This window comes from Oryctolagus cuniculus, chromosome 11, assembly GCF_051225735.1.
Source record: "Oryctolagus cuniculus isolate XC-2025 breed Fujian yellow rabbit chromosome 11, ASM5122573v1, whole genome shotgun sequence".
In the NCBI taxonomy this organism is placed as follows: domain Eukaryota; kingdom Metazoa; phylum Chordata; class Mammalia; order Lagomorpha; family Leporidae; genus Oryctolagus; species Oryctolagus cuniculus.
The window spans coordinates 118,112,687-118,135,321 of NC_142877.1; the positions used below are offsets into that span (position 1 = coordinate 118,112,687).

General features: G+C 44.7%; 1 protein-coding gene across 11 annotated transcripts in view; it reads left to right on the plus strand.

Moving 5' to 3' along the window:
• The window catches only part of LOC103352463 (uncharacterized), a 33,396-nt gene extending 11,796 nt beyond the window's left edge, over nt 1-21,600 (plus strand). For 2 of the 11 annotated variants that reach the window (XM_089309019.1, XM_051834105.3), the window contains exons 3-10: nt 16,474-16,509; nt 17,081-17,124; nt 17,608-17,684; nt 20,246-20,311; nt 20,473-20,511; nt 20,788-20,867; nt 21,217-21,259; nt 21,451-21,600. In XM_089309019.1, the coding sequence (XP_089165145.1) occupies nt 16,474-16,509; nt 17,081-17,124; nt 17,608-17,684; nt 20,246-20,311; nt 20,473-20,511; nt 20,788-20,867; nt 21,217-21,259; nt 21,451-21,579 (514 nt within the window). In that variant the 3' untranslated portion in view covers nt 21,580-21,600. Of the gene's footprint in view, nt 1-13,558; nt 13,930-16,473; nt 16,521-17,080; nt 17,125-17,607; nt 17,685-20,245; nt 20,312-20,472; nt 20,512-20,787; nt 20,868-21,216; nt 21,260-21,450 lie in introns of all 11 variants that reach the window. The other 9 variants (XM_070052982.2, XM_017350915.4, XM_017350917.4 and 6 more) reach the window with 9 other exon arrangements.
• The last annotated feature ends 1,035 nt before the right edge of the window (nt 21,601-22,635 follow it).

Genomic DNA, 22,635 nt, shown 5'->3' on the forward strand with positions numbered 1-22,635 from the left:
CTGCACTCCTGGACCACAGCAGAGAGCTGGACTGGAAGAGGAGCAACCGGGACAGAACCGGCGCCCCAACTGGGATTAGAACCCGGAGTGCCGGTGCCGAAGGCAGAGGATTTAGCCTAGTGAGCTGCTGCACCGGCCAAGAAGCCAGGTTTTTCTTCCGGATCTCCCACGTGGGTGTAGGGGCCCAACCACTTGGGCCATCCTCCACTGCTTTCCCAAGCACATTAGAAGAGTTGGATCAGAAGTAGAGGAGAGGCCTGCGATGTGGCATAGCGGGTAGCGTTGCTGCTTGCAGTGCCAACATCTTATATGGGCGCCAGATCGAGTCCTGGCTGCTCCTCTTCTGATCTAGCTCCCTGCTATGTCCTGGGAAAGCAGTAAGAGATGGCCCAAGTCCTTAGGCCCCTGAACCCACGTGAGAGACCTAGAAGACGCTCCTGGCTCTTGTCTTTGGATCAGGACAGTTCTGGTCGTTGCGGCCTTTTGGGGGAGTGAACCAGTGAATGGAGGACCTCTCTGTCTCTCTGCGAATGCCTTTGCTCCTGTAGCTCTTTCAAATAAATAAATATTAAAAAAAAAATAAACAGAGAAGCCAAGATTCGAAGTGGCACTCACAGGGGTGCTGGCATTGCAGGCTGTGGTTTAACCTGCTGTGCCACAACACTGACCCCTATCATTTTTTCTTTCATGGTTTGAGTTGGATATAGCTCTCAAACTCATGCAGATGTTTAAAATGTGTACCCCTCAGTCTTGGGATGGTCTGAGAGGGTGAAGACTTAATTCAATTCAATTATGGTATTTAGTGGGTGGACCTAGTAGGAAATCCTTAGGTCACTAGGGGCATGACCTTGGAAGGTAGTTCTTAGAAGAGAGATGGTTATAAAAGCCTGAGTCAGGATCCATTTTTTCTCTGCTACCTGGCTCACTGTGTGATTGTTCCTCTGCATATACTTCGCTATACTGTTGCCATCCTTGAACCTGATCATATGGCCCAAACAATGAGACCTGCCTGACCTTGGATACCAAACTGTTAGTAAAATAAATCTTCTTTCTTCCTAAGTAGCTTGTCGTAGATATTTTGTAGTAGTAACAGAAAGCTTACTAATACATATGGATTGTGCTTTTGGTGTCAAGTGTAAAAACTGTCTAGCCCTAGGGCTGTGAAATTTTCTCCCATAATTTTTTTCCTAAAAGTTTTATTTATGTATTTAAGTCCATAGCCCATTTTGTATAATTTGTAAGACTTAGATTGAAGTTAGTTTTTTGTTTTTGTTTTTTACTTACAGATGTCTGATTACTCCAGAAACCTTTGTTAAAAGCCAGATTTCCTCCTTGAATTGTTTTTGCACCCTTATAAAAAAAAGCATTTGGACATAGTAGTTGGTGACAGATTCTCTTCATTTTCTTTCATCTGAGTACTTCCTGAAGGATCTTTTCACTGAATAGTGGGATTCTGTGTTGATAGTTCTTTTCAACACTTGGTGCTGGCTTCTATGGTCTCTGTTGAAAAATTAGTTATTATTTAATTATTTTTTCCCATACAGGTAATGTGTTGTTCTTCTCTGACTGCTTTCAGACTTTTTTTTTTTTCATAAGTTTGACTATGATGTGTCTCAGTGTGAACTTCTGTGGTGTGAACATTCCATTTGGAATTCTCTCAACTTATTGAATCTGCTGTTTTATACCTTTTGTTAATTCTGGAAACTTTTCTCTGTTCAGCCCTGCCTTCTTTGTCCTTTTCTCCAAGATTTTGATGACATAATGTCTGATCATTTTAAAATGCTTTCACAGATTCCTGAGCCTGTGTTAACTTTTCCCAACAGTGTGTTTTTCAGATTGGGTAATTTCAGTTGTTTTATTACCTACTTCACTAATTCTTTCCTTTGTCCTCTCTTTTCTGCTTTTGAGCCTATCCACTGAGAATTTTATTTCAGTTTTTTTCAGCTCTCAAATTTCTATCTGGTTCTTTTTTCCTAATATTTATTTTAAAGGCAGGGAGAGAGAGAGAGAGAGAGAGAGAGAGAGAGAGAGATTCCACGTACTGGATTACTTCCCAAATAGCTACAATGACCTGGAAGCCAGGAGCAAGGAACTCCTTCTAGGACTCCCATGTGGATGGCAGGGGCTCAAGTACTTGAGCCAGTATCTGCTGTTTCCCAGGTGCATTAGTAGGGAGCTGGCTCAGAAGTGGAGCAGCTGGAACTTAAATTGGCACTCTACGATGGGATGCAGGCATCTCAAGCAGTGGCTTAACCTACTGCGCCACAACTGCCGCTCTGTCTGGTTATTACACCTTTTGTTTATTGGCTGAGATTATTTTTAATTTTCTCAAGCATATTCATAATTGCTTATTAAATCATTTACTTTCTTTTTTATTTTATTTTAAAGTCAGAGTTACAGAGAGAGAGAAGGAGAGGCAGAGAGAGTGAGAGTGAGAGAGAGAGAGTTCTTCCATCTGCTGGTCACTCCCCAATTGGCTGCAGCAGGCTGGAGCTGTGCCAATCTGAAGCCAGGAGCTTCTTCCAGATCTCCCACGCGGGTTCAGGGGCCCAAAGACTTGGGCCATCTTCCACTGCTTTCTCAGACCATAGCAGAGAGTGCTGGATCAGACATGGAGCCGCCGGGACTTGAACTGGTGCCCATATGGGATGCCAGCACTGCAGGTGGTGGCTTTACAGCACCAGTCCCTTCTCTCTCTCTCTCTCTCTCTCTCTTCCTTCCTTCCTTCCTTCCTTCCTTCCTCTCTCTCTCCCTCTCCTTCTTTTTCTTTTCTTCTTTCTTTCAAGATTTTTAAAATTTATTTGAGAGGCAGAGTTACAGACAGAGAGAGGTCGGTCTTTCATCCGTTGGTTCACTCCCCAAATGGCTGCAACGGCTGGAGCAGAGCCAATCTGAAACCAGGAGCCAGGAGCTTCTTCTGGGTCTCCTACATAGGTGCAAGGGCCCAAGCACTTGGGATATCTTCTATTGCTTTCCCAGGCCATAAGCAGAGAGCTGGATTAGAAGAGGAGCAGCTAGGGCACAAACCAGCACCTAAATGGCATGTGGGTGCTGCAGGCGGATGCTTCGCCTACTATGGCAAATCCTCGGCCTCTGTTGAATCATTTCTATGATGACTGCTTTAAAATCTTTGTCAGATAATTCTACCAACTCTGTCGTCTTACTGTTGACATCTAGTGATTGTCTTTTTTTTTTATTCAGATTGAAATAATGAATGGTTTATTTATTGAAGCCTTGGCATTTTGGCATTAAGTTATGAGATTCTAGATCTTTAAATTTCCCTTTTAGCTAGCTTCTTTGATACCACTCCAGCAGGGGGAGAACATTCTTGTTACTACAAGTTGGGGCAGAAATTCAGGTTCCTTACTGAACCTCATTTGACACTTGAAGGATCAGGAGGCCTTTCTTACTGCTTAGTAGTGGAAGTAGGAGTTCCAGCTCACATCTAGGGTCTTGCTGATGCCCCTCTAGTTGGCAAATGTAGGTGTTAGGTTTGGAATAGCTTGAGGTTCTGGCCTTTTGTATCTCCAGAAAAGAGACTGACCTTGTTGTACCTGAGCGAGTGTAAACAAAGGAGAACTACATATTGATAAAATTTGATGATCCTTTATTGCCGGCGGTGGAGAGTGGGCTCATGCCCTAAAGAACTCTCCACCCTGAAGCCCAAAGCAACAGGGTTTATAAAGGCAAAAACCACAAAATAGGGAGGGGAATACATGGTTGCTAGGATCAGGGGGAATACATGGTTACTGGGGTCAAGCTGACCTAAAGCCTATGGGAAACTAGTATCAATTATAATCTTGACAATATCAGTTACAATCTTAACAATCTTAATTATAATCTTGACATTAATACAGGTATTGGTTTTAATCATATGTAGGACATAGACAAATTACATTTTTATCATTAACCCAGGTGCAGCCTATCCACTTCCAAGCTTGAACGATCATGCTAGGGGGTTTCTATGCTCTGCTATTGTTCAACTGTTTTAGATCATAGTTTCAGACCACAGTCTCATGGTGTGTGTGGGGGGCACCTTCCCAGAATGGAGTCTCAGGTTCTCCAAAATAGAGTCCCTACTGTCAAGGTGTTACTTCAACCTCAATAGAAATAGGTTGCTTTTATTGAAGCAAAGAGTGACAACAGTCCGTTCTTGCAAAGAAAGTGCACACATGGTGATCGTAGGGGCTGGGCTTTTATCTGGCTGAAGAGGGAACTGGCCACCTTGGGAAGCAGGGGGCTTGAAGCTGGCGGGAAGTAGGGAATGAGGGGCTTTTAGAAGCCACTAGGAACTTTCCTCTTATCTGTTTCACAAGCTGCCCTATGCAACTTATCTGTTTTGCCAGCTATTTTGCAAGGAGGATAGGGGAGGCTGAGCTTGGTTTCTGTAAAGGGGTCTCAACAAAGAGGGAGGAAATGGGGGAGGGTAACATTTTGTGAGCTTTATTGCCCTTTAGAAGGAGTGCTTCTTTATTGTTCTTTAGCCTCCATTAATACTGGAAAGGGGGCCTGCTCTGTGGCTCAGCAGGTTAAGCTGGCATCCCATATGGGCCCCGGTTCAAGTCCTGACTGCTTCACTTCCAATCTAACTCCCTGCTAATGTGCCTGGGAAAGCAGCGGAAGATGGCCCAAATCTGTGGGCCCCTGCATCCATGTGGGAGACTGGGATAAATTTCCTGGCTACTGGCTTCAGCCTGGCCTAGCCCCAGTTGTTGCAACCATTTGGGGAATGAACCAGTAGATGGAAGATCTTCCCCCCTCCCCCTTCTCTCTTTGTAACTGGCTTTCAAATAAATAAATAAATCTTTTTTTTTTTTTTTTAAAGACTGGAAAGACTTACAGAGGTACAAGTTGTGACTTTGTGTTGATCTCCTCTGGCATTCTCAGCACAGAGTGGGAGGTGTACCAAGTGCCAAGTGGAGTCCTTCTGAGCATGGGGCCCTGTGTGACTGCACAGGTTGCATGCCTATGATGCTGGCCCTGAAAATAACCTTATTCAGGTTACTTCCTGGCCGGCGCCGCGGCTCACTAGGCTAATCCTCCACCTAGCGGCGCCGGCACACCGGGTTCTAGTCCCGGTTGGGGCGCCGGATTCTGTCCCGGTTGCCCCTCTTCCAGGCCAGCTCTCTGCTGTGGCCAGGGAGTGCAGTGGAGGATGGCCCAGGTGCTTGGGCCCTGCACCCCATGGGAGACCAGGAAAAGCACCTGGCTCCTGGCTCCTGCCATCGGATCAGCGCTGTGCGCCGGCCGCAGCGCGCCGGCCGCGGCGGCCATTGGAGGGTGAACCAACGGCAAAGGAAGACCTTTCTCTCTGTCTTGTCTCTCTCTCTCACTGTCCACTCTGCCTGTCAAAAAAAAGAAAAAAAAAAAAAACCAGGTTACTTCCTGAGAGGGAGGTCCTACGTGTCTAAATGGTAGTCATCAAGGACAGAGAGTAGTGGGTAGATAGTTGGATCTCTGACGCTCCCCCTGTGACCATGGTATGCACTTCCCAGATCTTCCTAACTGGTATTTTTTGTAGTCATGAGTCAAATTCAGAGGGCATAGAGAGGAAGGAAACAGTCCTTACTCTCAAAGCCTTGATGCTACATAAACTCCTAGAACCTAAATATAATTCTAGGCTGGAGGTGAGGGACAATAATGCCTTAAAATTACTGATGATTCATTTACCACCAGCTTGATGAGCTGGGGACTTGGAATTAAGTTTTTGTTGTAAATAACAGTAAAGAAATGTGCTATATCATTATCTCTTACCTATTTGAGTTTGTGGACCGAGATTTTTGGGAGGATTGTATACAGAATATGTATATACAGTTGGCCCTCCACATCTGTGGGTTCTGCACTGGTGGATTCAACCAACTACAGATCAAAATATTTTAAAATTGCGTCTGTAGTAAGCATATACACTTCTTTTTCTTGTCACAATATAGTATAACAACTGTTTGTAAACCATTGACATTGTTTAGGTATTATCAGTAACCTAGAGATTCTTTGAAGCGCATTGGATGATGTGTGTAGATTATATGCAAATACTACATCATTTTATATAAGGAACTTGAATTTTGGTATCCAAGGGGACTCTGGAACCAATCCGCCATGTATATAACTGTATATTAAATCCTACCATATTTATTGTTTTTTAACTTACATTTCTACTGAATATCTTGAAGATACTGTAGGTTTATGTAGATCTACCTCATTTTGTTCTGGAAAGAATTTGTCTTGGAGATGTATCATATTTCAGTTATAGTAGTGTCCAACTCTATGCTCTTAAAAACAAAGAACTTCCTTATTCATGTATCATTCATCCCTACTTGAGAGACTGTTTCTCTTGAGTAGATGGCTAGAAGTAGAATACTGAAGTAAAAGTGATGTGCATTTTAAACTTTGAGATTGCCAAAATGCTCTCACATCAATGATTGAAAATACTGGTTCCTCATACCCACTCCAACATTTAATTTTATCAGTTTCAGTTTCAAATTTTTACCAATTTAAGGGGACAAAATAAGAGCTCCATGTTTTCTTAATTTTCATTGCTAATGAAATTGAGCTTCTTTTTATGTGGCACTTTTATTTCTTTGTATTCTTTGTCCATTTTTCTATATCATCGCCTTCTTGGTTTGCATAAAATCTTTTTATTGTCTCCATAGTAATTCTTTGCAATGTATACTGTAAATACATAATATCATGTTAGTCTTCAATGTTGTGTTTATGGTTTTGTCATATAGAAATTTAAGTATTTACATATGAATAAGTATTTTTTAAAAAGATTTATTTATTTGTTTGAAAGAGTTACAGAGAGAGAGAACACGCGATCATCTGCTAGTTCACTCCCCAGATGACCACAAGGGTCAAGGCTGGACCAGGCTGAGGCAGGACCCTAGAACTCCATCCAAGTCTCCCATGTGGATGGCAGGGGCCCAAATATTTGAGCCATCTTCTGCTGCTTTTCCTAGGCCATTAGCAGGGAACTGGATTGGAAGTGGAGCAGTTGGGAAATGAACCAGTGCCCATATGGGATGCTAATACCACAGGCAGCGGCTTTACCTGCTATGCCACAATCCTGGCCCCTGTAAAGGTAGTTTAGATCTTATTTTAGAAGATCTTTCTTAAGGTTACAGGTATCTTTTTCTTCTCTCCTCTCTCTTCCTTCTCCTCCTCTCCTTCTTCATTTTGAGAGAGAAAGAGAGAGCTCCAATCTGCCACTTCATTCCCCAAATGTAGGAGGTGGGAACTCGATCTAGGCCTCCCACATGGGTGGCAGAGAGGCAATTACTTTTTTTAAAAAGATTTATTTATTTATTTATTTGAAAGTCGGAGTTACACAGAGAGAAGAGAAGCAGAGAGAGAGAGAGAAAGAGAGAGAGGTCTTCCATCCGCTGGTTCACTCCCCAATTGGTGGCAACAGCTGGAGATATGAGAGGCAATTACTTGAGCCATCACCACTGCCTCTAAGGATCTACAGAAGCAGAAAGCTGGAGTCAGGAGCTGGAGTTGAGTACTGAACCAAGTACTGATATGTGGTGTGTATTTTTTTAAAATTTATTTTATGTATTTGAAAAGCAGAGCTAGAGAGAGAGGGAGAGATGGAGAGAGAGAGATCTTCACTCTTCAAGTGGCTGCAATGACCAGGGCTGGACTAGACTGAAGCCAGGAACCCAGAGCTTCATCTAGGCCTCCCACATGGGTGGCAGGGGCCCAAATACTTGGCCATCTTCTACTGCTTTCTCAGGTTCTTTAGCTGGGAGCTGGATTGGAAATGGGGTAGTTGGAACTCAAACACTCATATGGGCGGCTGGCATGGTGGGCAGTGGTTACCCTGCTGGCCCCATTGTACAAGCATCTTAAATGGCATCTTAACCAAACGTCTAAATGCCTGCTCCTATTCTTTTTAACACTTCAATTTTTTTTCAAGATTTATTTATTTACTTGAGAGCAGAGTTACAGACTTAGAGAAGAAGAGACAGAGAGAGAGGTCTTTCATCCACTGGATCACTCCCCAAATGGCTGCAATGGCTGGAGCTGGGCCCATCCAAAGCCAGGAGCCTCTACCAGGTCTCCTATGTGGGTACAGGGGAACAAGTACTTGGGCCATCTTCTACTGCTTTCCCAGGCCATCAGTAGGGAGCTAGATCAGAAGTGGAGCAGCTGGAACTTGAACCAGTATCCGTATGAACCATCTGCCACAGGCAGATGCCTAACCCACTACACCACAACACTGGCCCCAACACTTCAATTTTTAAATTTTTATTTTTTTTAGACATTTTTTTTGACAGGCAGAGTTAGAGAGAGAGAGAGACAGAGAGAAAAGCCTTCCTTCCGTTGGTTCACCCCCCCAAATGGCTGCTATGGCTGGCGCACTGTGCCAATCTGAAGCCAGGAACCAGGTGCTTCTTCCTGGTCTCCCATGTGGGTGCAGGGCCCAAGCACTTGGGCCATCCTCCACTGCCTTCCCGGGCCACAGCAGAGCGCTGGACTGGAAGAGGAGCAACCAGGACAGAATCCGGCGCCCTGACCGGGACTAGAACCCGGTGTGCTGGCGCCGCAGGTGGAGGATTAGCCTACTGAGCCACGGCGCCGGCCTAAATTTTTTATCATTTACATTAAACTGTGATTTATTGTGGATTTGAAAATTCTATGTATGTCAACTTTTTTCTAAATGACTAATCAGTTATTCTAACACTTTTTCTCAAATGTATTTATGTCAAATATGTGTTTATCATCTTCTCAAGATACATAAACAAATGTATAGATTTATGTTCCATTGAGCTCTATATTTTTCTTAAAGACTTATTTAATTACTTGAAAGGCAGAGTTACATAGAGAGAGGGAGAGACAGAAAAAGAGATCTTCCATCCTCTTTTTCACTCCCCAAATGGCTGCAATGGCTAGAGCTAGGCAGGAGCCAAGAGCTTCTTCTGGGTCTCCCACATGGGTGCAGGAGCCCAAGCACCTGGGCCATGCTCCACTGAGTCTAAGCATTGTTCCAAACATATTATGTTTCACATATAGTACATAGTGTGTGAGTGAGTGTATATATAATATGTGTTAGTATATCTAAATCAATATCTTATCTATATGGTAACAGAACAAAAACCTCTGGAGCAGGGAGCAGAGCACCTATTACAGAGCGTTTGGTACCCAACCTAATTGTGTTTTCTGCTGTGTCTGTTCTGCTGTTAAACCCATCCAGTGAGTTATAAACATCAGATATTATACTTTTCAATCTAGAGTATCAATATTATGAACAAATTGCCTCAAAACTTGGCAGCTGAAAAACCCAAACATTTATCTCACATTTCCTGTAGCTTAGAAATCCAAATGAAGTTTAATAGGTTCCTTTGGCTCCAATTCCTTCATGAGATTGCCAACAGTCAACTGATGCTGTGGTCTCACTGACGGCTCAGCTGGGATGCAGAAGACAATGATTGTGCATGGGCTGTCACGGGATCAACCACTGGACTGTTAGTCAGACAAACACAGCCGCATAAACCCCAGTGCTTACACGGGATTCAGAGAGAGCAGCTGAAAACCGCTGTGTAGTGGGGGCGGCAGACAGTCCCAGGCAAGAGAGAGAAGGCTGGCGATGTATGCAGTGGGATTGGGTTCCCACAGTAAATTCAGTTTGCAGAGAAAGTGAGCCAGAGATCTTCCATCTGCTGGTTCACTCCCTACATGGCTGCAATGGCCAGGTCAGGACCAGGGTGAAGCCAGAAGCGTGGAATTCTGTCTGGATCTCTCACGCAGGTGCAGGGGCCCAAGCACTTGGGCCATCTTCCACTGCTTTCCCAGGCCATAAGCAGAGAGCTGGATTGGAAGTGGAGCATTTGGGACATGAACCAGCACCCATATGTGATATTGGCGCTGCAGGTGGAAGCTTAGCCTACTATGCCATAGCACTGGCCCTGCACAGAATTCTTGAGTCACAATTCTTCCTTCTCAAAACTCTACAGAACATTATTTTACTGTATTACTGTGGTTTTGCTAAATGTTCTCTGACATTTAGTATTTTATATAGTAATTCAATGCCATTTCAGTTCTTTATTGTTTTTAGGTAACTTATTCTTTTTGTCTCCTGCCTTAATGATTTCTCTATTCTTATAGACCCTTTGTGTTACTTTTACCTCATTATGCTAATTTAAAAGCATGTAATCTACTAAAAAGTCTAGGCTTTCTTCTCTCCAAAGAGTATTTCTTTTAGCATTGCTTCTCTTTTAAAAGCAGGGGGCTGGAATGGAAGTAGAACAGTAGGGACTTGAACCAGCACCCATATGGGATGCCAGCATTGCCGGGGGTGGCTTAAGCCACTGTGCCACACGCTGGTCCTTTGTCTTCTCTTTTAATTCATTTTTAAAAATAGTGTTCAATCAGTTTTTAACTGTTTTCGTTACATTTTAAAATTTAGTTATTTTCCTCTATCAGGTCATACTTTTGTTAATGCTTGCTTCATTTTCAAGATAAAATGTTCTCTTGAATATTGTTGATAATATGAAATAGAAGATTTCTAGCTTTACTTAACTTTGAGGATAACTGGGAAAGGAGATGGCTCCTGTGAAACACCATGTTGAATTCCTCCTTTGGGACTGCCATTTCTTTTCACAGGCTTTTATGTTTATTTATCTTTGTAAATATCTGTTCTATATTGGGAATTGAGATGGGTTCTTTTAGAGATTATGTGAGTGCCTGTTTAAATGTTCTAGATCTGAAAAAAGAATAATCATTCATTTTGCTTTACTATTTTTAAAAATAGCTTTATTGATCTTCAACAAACTGCAATTTAATTTGTAGAATTTGATAAATTTTAACATGTTATCCATCTGTGGATCCATCACCATAATTAAGAGAATGAACATATGAACATATCTACTATCCTGAAAAGCTTCTTTTCATCTCTCCTGTCTGCACCCCTAATCCCAGGAAACAACTGATCAATATGTTAATTCACCTGTTGATGAACATTTATTTTGATTCCAGTTTCTGGCTATTGTGGTTGAAATTGTCACGAATATCTGTGCACAAGTCTTTGTATGAAATAAACTTTCATTTCTTGGATAAATATCTATAGCAGGATGGCTAGGTAGTATGTTAAGCATATATTTTTATTTTTAAAGGAAATTGCAAGGTTCAAAAATGATTTTATCATTTTATACTCCCGTTAGCAATGATTCAGAGTTCTTGTTGCTCTATTCCTCATCACCACTTGGTATGGTCAATCTTTTTAATTTGATACCACCGAGGCCGGCACCGCGACTCACTAGGCTAATCCTCCGCCTTGCGGCGCCAGCACACCGGGTTCTAGTCCCGGTCGGGGCGCCGGATTCTGTCCCGGTTGCCCCTCTTCCAGGCCAGCTCTCTGCTGTGGCCAGGGAGTGCAGTGGAGGAGGGCCCAAGTCCTTGGGCCCTGCACCCCATGGGAGACCAGGCTAAGTACCTGGCTCCTGCCATCGGAACAGCGCAGTTTCCAGCCGCAGCGCACTGGCCGCGGCGGCCATTGGAGGGTGAACCAACGGCAAAGGAAGACCTTTCTCTCTGTCTCTCTTTCTCACTGTCCACTCTGCCTGTCAAAAAAAAAAAAAAATTGATACCACCTAAAGTCTAATAGTGATGTCTTATTATGATTTTAATTTGCATTTCCCAAATGACCAGTGATATCGAGCATCTTTTCATGATTTTCTTAAAAGTTTTAGTGTTTCTATTATTTTTTTAAATATTTATTTATTTATTTGAAAGTCAGAGTTACACAGAGAGAGGAGAGGCAGAGAGAGAGGTCTTCCATCTGCTGGTTCACTCCCCAACTGGCCACAATGGTTGGAGCTGCACCGATCTGAAGCCAGGAGCCAAGAGCCTCCTCTGGGTCAACCATGTGGGTGCAGGGGCCCAAGGACTTGGGCCATCTTATACTGCTTTCCCAGGCTATAGCAGAGAGCTGGATCAGAAGTGGAGCAGCCGGGTCTCAAACCCCCATATGGGATGCTAGTGTTTCAGGCCAGAGCATTAACCTGCTGCACCACAGCGCTGGCCCCCTTTTCATGTTCTTATTTGCCAACTATTTATCCTCTTCAAATATTTTTTCCATTTAAGAAATTATGTTGTTTGCTTTCTTATTGTTGAGTTTTAGAGTTCTTTCTATATTCTTCGTGACAGTTATTAGATATGTAATTTGCAAATATTTTATCCTAGTCTGTGGCTTATCTTTTCATTTTCTTAACAGTGTCTTTAGAACAGAAGATTTCTAGTTCTATGAAGTCCAGTTGATTTTTTCTATTAAGGGTTATGATTGAGGGATATATTTGAAAAATCTTTACCTAATTCATAGTCACAAAAATATTTTTCCTGGACTGGCATTGCGGCACAGCAGGTTAAGCTGCTGCCTGTGACACTGTCATCCCAATATGAGTGCTGGTTTGAGTCCCTACTACCGCACTTCTAATCCAGCTCCCTGCTAATACACCTGGGAAAGCATCAGCAGATGACCAAAGTACTAGAGCCCCTGCCACTCATGTGGGAGACCTGGATGGGTCCATCCCATCCCAGACTGGATGGGGTTCCAGTCTCCCAGCTTCCATATGGCCTAGCTCTGGTCATTGTGGTCATTTTGGGTATGAACCAGTAGATGAAAGATCTTTGTTTCTGTGTTTCTCCATTTCTGTATATAACTCCATATTTCAAATAAATAAATAAAACTTTGAAAAAGAAAGATCTTCTCCTACAAGTTTTAAAGTATTCTGTTTTACATTGTGTCTATGATCAATTTTGAATTAGTATTTGTGTTCTGAGATATGAATCAGAGTCTATTTTTGTATATGAATTTCTAATTTTCCCAGAACCATTTTTTTTCCTGGACTGAATCACGTGTTCACCTTTTTCTTCCTCTACTGAATCACATGTTCACCTTTGTCTGAAACCAGTTCATAATATATGGGTCTATATCTGGAAAATATTTGTTCCATTAATCTCTTTGTCTAACTTGACATCAATAATCTCATACTTTAAAAAAAAAGATTTATTTATTTGAAAGACAGTTACAGAGAAAGAGGGAAAAAGAGAGAGAAAGAAATTGTCCATCTGCTGGTTCATTTCCCAAATGGCTGCAATAGCCAGGGCTTGGCCAGACAAAAGTCAGGAGCCTGGAACTCCAACTGAGTCTCCTCATGGGTGGCAGGGGCCCAAGTACTTGCACCATTTTCCACTACTTTCCCAGGTGCATTAGCAGAGAGCTGAACAGTGGATACTTGAACCAGTGCTCATATGGGATGCTGGTACTGCAGATGGTGGTTTAATCCACTGTGTCACAATGTCATCCCAAACTTTTTATCTTGAATCGTGTCTGTTTGATGTCTTTGAACCCCTCAAGGGTGGATTCTGTGTGTTCTGTGTGCCTTTCTATCCCCTAAGCATTATGCCTGGACTGGAGTGGAAGCTCTGAAGACACTGGTTGAATGAATGCATGTCACTTAAAAGTTGTTAGGCTTTAAGCAGTTCTTGCTTTCAACTCAGAAAATATGCTTATTGGGTTATGGGACAAAGTTGACTTTTATGCATCTTTGTGTCTCTCCAGGACTTCACACAGTTTAGCTCATTGTGGCTACTTAGTCAGCATTGATGGCATTGAGTTGAACCAAAGAGATACCTATAAGGGTGTTGCTCTGACTGGTAGATATTTAAAACCTCCTTGAAGCAATGAACCAGTTGCTCTGGATGGAGAGGTTGTCCTGTCATAAAGGCCGCTAAGACATGATGTCACACACAGACACTGCTCGGCCTACAAAAGGGGGAAGCATGTGCACTGGGCTTTCAGACTTAGCTGGTGCCAGTGCTCTTCTCAGACTTGTTCCTGGTGCCTGAGAAGAGGTGAATAGACTGCCTGGACACTGATACGGTCAAAGGACTCTCTGAAAATCACTAACGTCATCAAAATTGGCATTTTTGGTAAGCAGTTCCTAAAGGCTGCCCTCAATAAACCATGCAGGCAGGCAATTGCTGTGCTGCCTTTTCTGAACCCCGTCCTACTTAGCATGCTCCTCGCCTCTGTGGTCCCCTCCCTTAGGATTCATCCTCTGTCCTTTCTTCCTCTAAGTCTCCTTTGAGAAAAGCCGGATAACTTCACGGACACCAATTTAGAAATGACTAACAAAGCCTACTGTTACATACGTTGTCGGCCATATTCTCAGTAAGACATAATGGGTTTGCTTTAAAACCCTGGCCAGAGCTTACCCAATAGTGATAACCAGAGAGTTACATAAACATCCACTAGTGTGACTTCCTGCTGTGTTCTAGGCATGTGGCCAGTTATTGGGGGTTTGACTATGGACAGGTCCAAAGTGGGCTGTCAGCCCTGTTTTCAAGAAACAGTACAGTGCCCTAAGAGCACTGAGGGGGTACACTCAGATTCAGGGCGTCAGGGAAGTCTTCCTGCAGGCAATGGAGAAGCACATTCTAGGCAGGGAACAGTGCCTCCAAGGGAAGTCAGAGTATCTGAGGTAGAAGTTCAGATCTCTGTCATTACTAGCATATGAGGTGGTGAGTCTTAGTGAGACACCTGAGAGAGGCTTACTCTAGAAGACCTCTCTTCTTGGTCTTGGGTCATGCCCAGAATGACCTGGAGCAACACTGATACTAGGACAGGCAGCGCAAGAGGGAGTGGGAAGTAGCAGGAAAATTATAGTGAGCTAGACCAGGCAGCCAAGAGAGAAAGTGAGGAGGGAGTGCCCTGCAAAAAGGTCAAGGAAGCTGGAAACTGACATCTAGTGACTAGGAACATATTTGTGACTTTGGTGAGAGGAATTTCAGAGGTTTAAGGGACAGAAACAGATTGAAGTAAGTTGTGGAGTGAGGGAGAGGTAGAGAGTAGTGACGACAGTTTCTTCAAGGAGACTTATGGGAAGGGTGGGGGAGGAGACACTAACTGGGAAAGGGATACAAGTTCAAGGGAGAAAACTTTTTGTAGAGGGAGAGAGGGTGAGCGAGTTCCCATTTGCTGATTTGCTTCCCAAATGCCTACAAACACCTGAGACTGGCAGGGCCAAAACCAGGAAGCTGGGAACTCAATCCAGGTCTTCCTGTGGGTGGCGGAATCCAATTACTTGAGCCATTACTGCTAATTCTCAGTGTCTACATTGGCAGGAAGCTGGAGTCAGGAACCAGAACTGTGAGTTCAACTCAGATACTCTGATACAGAAAGTGGGCATCCCAACCAGCATCTTAGCCACTAGATAGCTAAGACCTTTGTTTTTTAATGGAAGACGTGAGTGATATTTTTAAATGTTGATGTGATGGAGCCAGATAAAAGGGAAAAGTAGAATACACAGGTGAGAGAGTAGATCCCTGAATGCCCAGGTTGTGAGACCAGATGGAATTGGGTACAGCAGCAGAGTTAGCTTCAGAGAAGGGAGGGCACCTCCTCTGAAAGGGGAAATGTCCTGGGAGAAACAGATGGTGGCTTTGGTGGCAGATGCTTGAGAGAACTCCCTTTTGATAGTGCTTATGTTCTCTGCTGAATGTGAGAAAGAGGAGTTAGGTTTAAAGAGAGAATCTGATGGGGCCAGTGCTGTGGCATGCTGCTTTTCCAGACATATTAGGAGCTGGATTGGAAGTGGAGCAGCTGGGACACAAACTGGTGTTCATATGGGATGCTGGCATCACAACCAGTGGCTTCATTTACTAAGCTACACTGCTGGCTCCCCCAAATTAATTTTTAAAGATTTATTTATTTATTTGAAAGGCAGAGTTAGGCAGAGAGAGGGAGAGAGAGAGAGAGAGAGAGAGAGAGAGGTCTTCTATCTGCTGGTTCACTCCCTACATGGCTGCAATGGCCAGAGCTGTGCCTTTCTGAAGCCAGGAGCCAGGAGCTTCTTCCTGGTCTCCCACACAGTTGCAGGGTCCCAAGGACTTGGGCCATCTTCTACTGCTTTCCCAGGCCATAGCAGATAACTGGATTGGAAGTGGAGCATCTGGGACTCGAACCAGCACCCATGCCAGCACTGCAGTTGGCGGCTTTACCCACTATGCCACAGTGCTGCCCCCAAAAATTATTTTTTAAGTGCTGCATAAACCAGAAGGCACTTTAAAAATGTTGGTAGCTTCTAATTTCCTATTATAATTATCTACCTACACCTGAGGATATTTTATACCAAATGTTCAATAGAGCTATGGCTTTCCCCTTAATCCTATCCCAAATTCCCTTTCCCATTTGGTTCTCTGGGACATATTTCTCCAGCTCTGAGGGCACTGAAACCAACTTTTGTCTGGAGATGCTGAGATCTTGGGAGAAACTCCTCATGCTAGTGCACTCCATCCGGAGTTTGGTCTCTAGCTGTGACCAGCAGGCCACCCTCTGGCTGAGCCCTGAGGTGGAAGTTCTTGCCATCACCTCAGCTACTCTGATCATTGCCATCCCTGCCAACCACAAGTGAGGAAGCGCTGGGATTCCAGGTCCACATGATGCACTGACTATTGCCCATCTTCTCTTCCTAGACTGAAAATGTTTGGTCTGTGCTGCCAGAGAGAGAGGTAAAGTTTATGTGAGTCTGCTTCTATGTCCCAAATGACCAAAGAGGATCCCCAGCTTGGGCCTAAGAGGAAGGGAAAATGGCTCTGTCTCCCTTCCTGAAACCATTGCACTGTCTGGGACTCAGGGTTCAGGTGACAGTGCAAGTGCTAGAGAAAGAGGAGCTCAAGGTGGAGGGCTTGGTCCTGTCAGGTGACACATGGGGGGGGGCAGGGAGCCAAGATGCTCTGCTTGTCTCAGGGGAGGTATTCCAAGGTCTTCAGTGACAGGAAGCTGGAGTCAGCAGCTAGAGCCAGAAATCGAATCCAGGCACACTAATATGGAATGCAAGCATCTTAACCGCTAGGCTACAGACTCACCCTGTAAGTCTGCATTTGAAGTAGCAGGTAGAAGCATGAAGTCATTGCTGTTAGCAGAAAGCCCAGGCTGAGCCCTTTTGTAGCTGTTAGATTTATCCACCCAGTGTTGACTGGACATGCCCTTGAAGAGGAGGTTCTGAGCCCTGGAATGGAGAGGAAATAGTGGGGACCACAGAGACCCCAGCTTCACATTCAGCAATGCTTTCCCTTTCAGATTTTACAAGTCCCTCTATGTGGTACAAATCTTCATTCTTGTAGGTAAGGGCCTGGGCACAGGGGTGGGTTTGGGATGATGGCAAGACCCAGGAGACTGATTCCCACCCCACAACCATCCCAGTCTCTGGCTACCCAACAGGGTTTCCACAGGTCCCCTCCCAAGGCTGCTCTGAGCAACTAGTCACTTTGCTCAGAGCTAAGGTTGCTTTTCTCTGCCCAACTGTTTCTTCTGTACTCTCTAAAGAGAGACTGGGACCTGGATCTATGTCTAACTCTAAAATCAGGCTTCCCAACCCCCAAAATACATACAACCCAAAAACTCAGACAACCTAATAATGTCCTTTGTGCTTGTACTCCTTTTGACAAACTATGTAAACCCTCACACATTTTAAATTGATCCCCACATTCTTTATCACAAGTTTAAAAGGATATGATTTCTGGTATATTATAAATACTGAGATTTAAAAATGAAGAATTGAAGCACTCTTAGATGTTTTTAACTAGTTTTTCTTCATCAACTTGCAGGAGTATTGTACTACTATTTCCAGGAGTCTCTGGGGAAAATAGCTCCTGACTATGAAATTTCCGGGGAATCATCACAGGTAGGACACTGTGGTTGTTGGGGCCCAGAGACATTGTCACTGAAATCTAAATAGGAGTTTTTCTTCTTGACCCAAAATGGTGAACCACCTATCAAGATTTTTGTGAATGTGAGGATTCTGCAGAAACTTGTCTCTGGTAAAGTGTCAAAACAGAGCCCCCTCTCCATGGGCTGGTTATATGGTCATCTCATATTTCCATGGTAGTGGCCTAGACAAACCTAAAGAAACAGTAATCCCCAGCAAGCACGTGAGTGGCCCTGGAATATGGTTCAACACACATATGTGAATGGGGTAGTGGTGACCAGGACACACATAGCCTCCTTGGCATCCCAGATCCAAGAACCTATGGCAGAAGCTCCTACTCCCACCCTGGGCGAGAACACATGTGGATGCTGGGTGCCTATTGAGACCATGCTAGGGATTAGGTGCTGCCAATTTCTTAAGCAATTAAAACCTGTGGCAACTCAGAAGTGACTACTTCATAGAAGAGGAAACGGAGGCTCTGAGAGGGAGAGTGACCAGACTTGGGTCACCCAAGGTGACAAGATAGGACCACATACTGCTATCTGGAGGCCTCCTGCTCCCTGCTGTAGAATGCTGTTAAGCTGATGGTCTTGGGGCCAGCGCTGTGGCGTAGTGGGTGAAGCCACTGCCTTCAGTGCCAGCATCTCATATGGGTGCCGGTTCAAGTCCCAGCTGCTCCACTTCTAATCTAGCTCGCTGCTGTGGCCTGGGAAAGCAGTAGAAGATGGCCCAAGTCCTTGGGCCCCTGCACCTATGTGGGAGACTGGGAGGAAGCTCCTGGCTCCTGGCTTTGGATCGGCGCAGCTCCTGTCGTTGTGGCCAATTCGGGAGTGGACCAGCAGATGGAAGACTTCTCTCTCTCTACCTCTCCTTCTCTCTGTGTGTAACTCTGACTTTCAAATAAATAAATAAATCTTAAAAAAAAAAAAAAGATGATGGTCTTTACATGAAGGATCTCTGTGAGTGATATCCCAGTGGAAAGAAGGGGCCATCAAAGAAGAAGGTACCTTTCTCTGAAGGGAGGAGAGAACTTCCACTTTGCTTATGGCCTTGTCTAAATACTGACAGAGTTTGTAGACTCAGAAGGCTTATGTAGCCTTGACAGCTCATGACAAGAGCCTCGAGTGATCACTGACATCATAAATAAGAGTGTCAACTATTAAATCAACAACAGGAGTCACTATGCACTTTCTCCTCTCGTAGGACCTCTGTCCTCAATGAGTTGTACTATGAGAATTGACAGTAAAACTAGCCTTCAAACAGTACTTTATACTTTGTGTCTGTGTGGGTGCAAATTGTTGAAATCTTTACTTAGTATAGAGTTGGTCTTCTGTATATAAAGAAAATTAAAAATGAATCCTAATGAAGAGTGAAATGGGAGAGGGAATAGGATGTGGGATGGGAGGGTGGGTGTGGGGGGAAGAACCTCTATATTCCTAAAAATGTACCTATAAAATTTATATTTATTAAACAAAAGCTTTCTAAAAAAAGATGATGGTCTTAAAACAAAACAAAAAACCCAAATCCATAATGTTCTCATGGGGATAAGGTTGTTTGTGACCCAATAGCTCTGGGAGTTATGGGCTACATCTTTTGGTAGTAGAGATTGGGGGAGCCCCTAAGAATGCCCATGTTGACTGTTAATTTCAGCTTTGCTTGTTTTCTTTTTTAAAGATTCAGTTTCTATTTTAAAAAATTGTATTATTATCAGAGATATTCATATAGGGGTCAGCATTGTGGCACAGTGGATTAAGCTCCCACTTGAAATGCTGGAATCACAGTTCAGTGCTAGTATGAGTCCAGTTGCTCCACTTTTTTTTCTTTTTACACCCTCTTCCTTTTTGGTGAGAAATTATGGACTTTTTTGAAGATTTATTTTATTTATTTGAAGGGCAGAATTAAAGATAAAGAGAGGAAGGGAGGGGGGGAAATGTTTCTTTCAACTTTGTCTTCTACAGTGATTGAGTTTTTCATTCCCATTATCGTATTTTTATTTTTTATGATTTATGGGTGCTGGTGGTCTGAATATTTCTATTTAATGCTATCTATACTTATTTTATTAATACAAAATTTTATTTTTCTGAAGACATCAATTATAGTTTTTCCAAAAAAATTTTAGGGACTGGCATTGTGGTACAGCAGGTTAAGCTGCTTCTGATAACGCTGCCATCATATTAAAAGGAGTGCTGGTTTGTGTCCTGACTGCTCTGCTTCCAATCCAACTTCCTGCTAATGTGCCTAGGAAAGCAGTGGAAGATGGTCCAAGTACTTGGGTCCCTGCACCCATGTGGGAGACCTGGATGGAGTTCCTGGCTCCTAGCTTCAGCCTGGCCCAGTCCCGGCCATTGTGGCTGTTAGGGAGTGAGCCAGTGGCTGGAAGATCTCTCTCTGTTTCTTCCCCTCTCTCTGCCACTCTTTCAAATAAATCTGGCGAAACTTTAAGTTTTCCTTAAATACCTCGTAGTCTTGAGGTGTATGCTTATGAGGACATTGGTGATAGATCTCACCTCAGCCTTTCTTCTCTCCTTGTCATGCAGCCCATAGGAGATACTTTAAGGCCAGTGTGGGGGCTGATAGATAAGTGCTACCCTGTGACCATTCAGGTGGGTAAGAACTGGGACACCTCATGCCCTAGAGTGGGGTGGCTGTCCTGGGTACCCTTGGAAGGCACAGCAAAGGAGACTACCTGGAGCGGATGAGCCCAGAAAGGAAAAGATTCCCGGTCACTTGTAATTGTGTGTTACCTCTCCTTCCCCCTGTGCAGAGACCCAAAATCAAGAGGGGGAAGAAGCAAGCCTCTAAGGTAAGTGAGGCCTTCCTTGGAAAGATCTGGGGCTGGGGATTTTCCCTGTCAAAACTCCTTTAGATCCTGAGATACCAAAGTTTATGGTAGAGAGGGCGATAATGTCAAGCCCCTTCCAAGAAATTCACAAACTTACCACAGCTCTGCTGAGAAGGGAAGGACTTCCCAGGAAAAACAGAGGACTGTAATACCCCAAGTATGAAAACAGCAGAAGAGATGAAGTCCTTTGAGGGCCTTTCTGCTCATAGTCTTCCCTCTTGACCCTCTCTATAATAGGCCAAGACCACCAGGGTACCAGGGGGACTGAATGGTGCTGTCCCCAAGGAGGAGACCGACATCCTGTCTCAGGAGGAAAGGCAAGTAAGGTGCCAAGGGAGGAAGAAGTAGCTCCACTCAAACTGAGGAGGAGGTGGCAGGAACCCCAGGCTAGAAGTAAGGACAGCCTGCGACCCCAGCAGGAGCATTCATGGACCACTGCAGGGGCAAGGAGGCAGTAGGGTGGGGACTAGCTCGACCCCATGACCACCAGGCCAAGAAGCCATACAAGGAAGCTGTGTGGCACTGAGAGGCAATAGATATGATATGAGCAGGGAGTCATCTGGATCCTGGTCTCCCAATTTCTTGTGGAGCGGGGCCTCAGTTTCCCAATCTGCACAAGATAGAACCTGTCTCATCTTACTGCTGTTCCTTTGTTTACCTTCCCAGGAAAACAGAAATATCCAAAAGGAGATTGCTTTATATCCGTCTGGTAAGACTATGGGCCCAACCCTGCTGCAGCAGGACTGCCTTCCTCCCTTAGGGGTTATGGGCGGCTCAGCACCTCTCAGACATTCCTGACCTGGAAGGTGGGGAGGGAAGGGAAGAAGCTCAGGTGGCCACATACCTTGATCTTCCTGATGGTTCCAGCAAGGGGCTCATGGCAAACCTGTCTGATTTCAGAGGCCTCAGGTGGGCAGCAATGAGGAAAGGACTAGGGCCAAGGCCCCCAGTTCTGAGGACACTCTGGGCCGATTCCCAACCTCCATCACCACCAAGAGCAAGAACCGTGAACAACAAAGGATCCAATAAACCCAAAAGTCTCTGCTTCTACAGGCCCAGCTGCCTCCTCTTGAAGGCTCCATGGCTTCTCAGACAACCACCCCACCTTGTCCCATCCATACTCCCTCTCCTGACAGATGTGAGAGCACCAATCCCTGCCCTGAGACACTCTAGAATGACCCAAGGGGCTCTGGCTAGCCTTCCAACTCAGTTTCAGGGGACAGAGGAAGGTCCTTGAAGTGCTGGTAGCTGGGGAGCTCCCCGTCCTGAGGTCAGTTATGAATATGCTAACAGGAGCCCCCATCAGGGATGCTATAGGGCTCCTGTGACAGAAGGGACCTCAGGGTGGGTTTTGCTCTTGGTGTCTGTGTTTCTGTCCCAGGCTGTTCCCTGAATGCCCCCAGAGGTTCTACTGAGGAATCAGGATACTGCATGATCATTAGACACCTTTAGGTGCTGCCCACGTGCCCAATCCAGACCAGCCATTTTGGCAATGGGGCTAGAGAGGAGGACACCAGTCCCTGTTGTTTGGGAGGCTCCAGACCAGCAAGGATTACAGGTCCAGAAGCCACAGCAGGAAGACAGGACTCGGAGGCCATTGGGTGGTCAGTTGAGTAAACAAACCCTGGGCAGGGAACAGTGCCTCCGTAGTCAAAGGTCAGGATGGTGAGCAAAGACTAGAGAACACAGTCTCTCCCATTCAGGTGCCCATACCACCTCTTTGACCTTTGCCCATCCAATTGACACATGAGCCCAAAGTTGACCCCCATCTCTAGGGCAAACTGCCCCTGACCAACCCTGTGGACCCTACCTGACCACTCAGCAGATGTCACCCTAGGTTGGACCCAAGACAAGTGTCCTTTTCCAGCTCCAGCCTGAACCTGAGATACAACTCCTCACTGGTCAGTGACCTGGAAACTGGCATCCCAGAAGGACCAGAGAGGGTGGCCAACTATACTTTAGGGTGCCTGAGAGGCTGTGGGAGGTGGCCCAGTCCTGAGCCCCCATGGGAAATATTCTGGTACTAGTTGACTGAGTCATGGGTATTATTAACTCTGGACATCATTTCCTGGCCCTCCAAGGTTT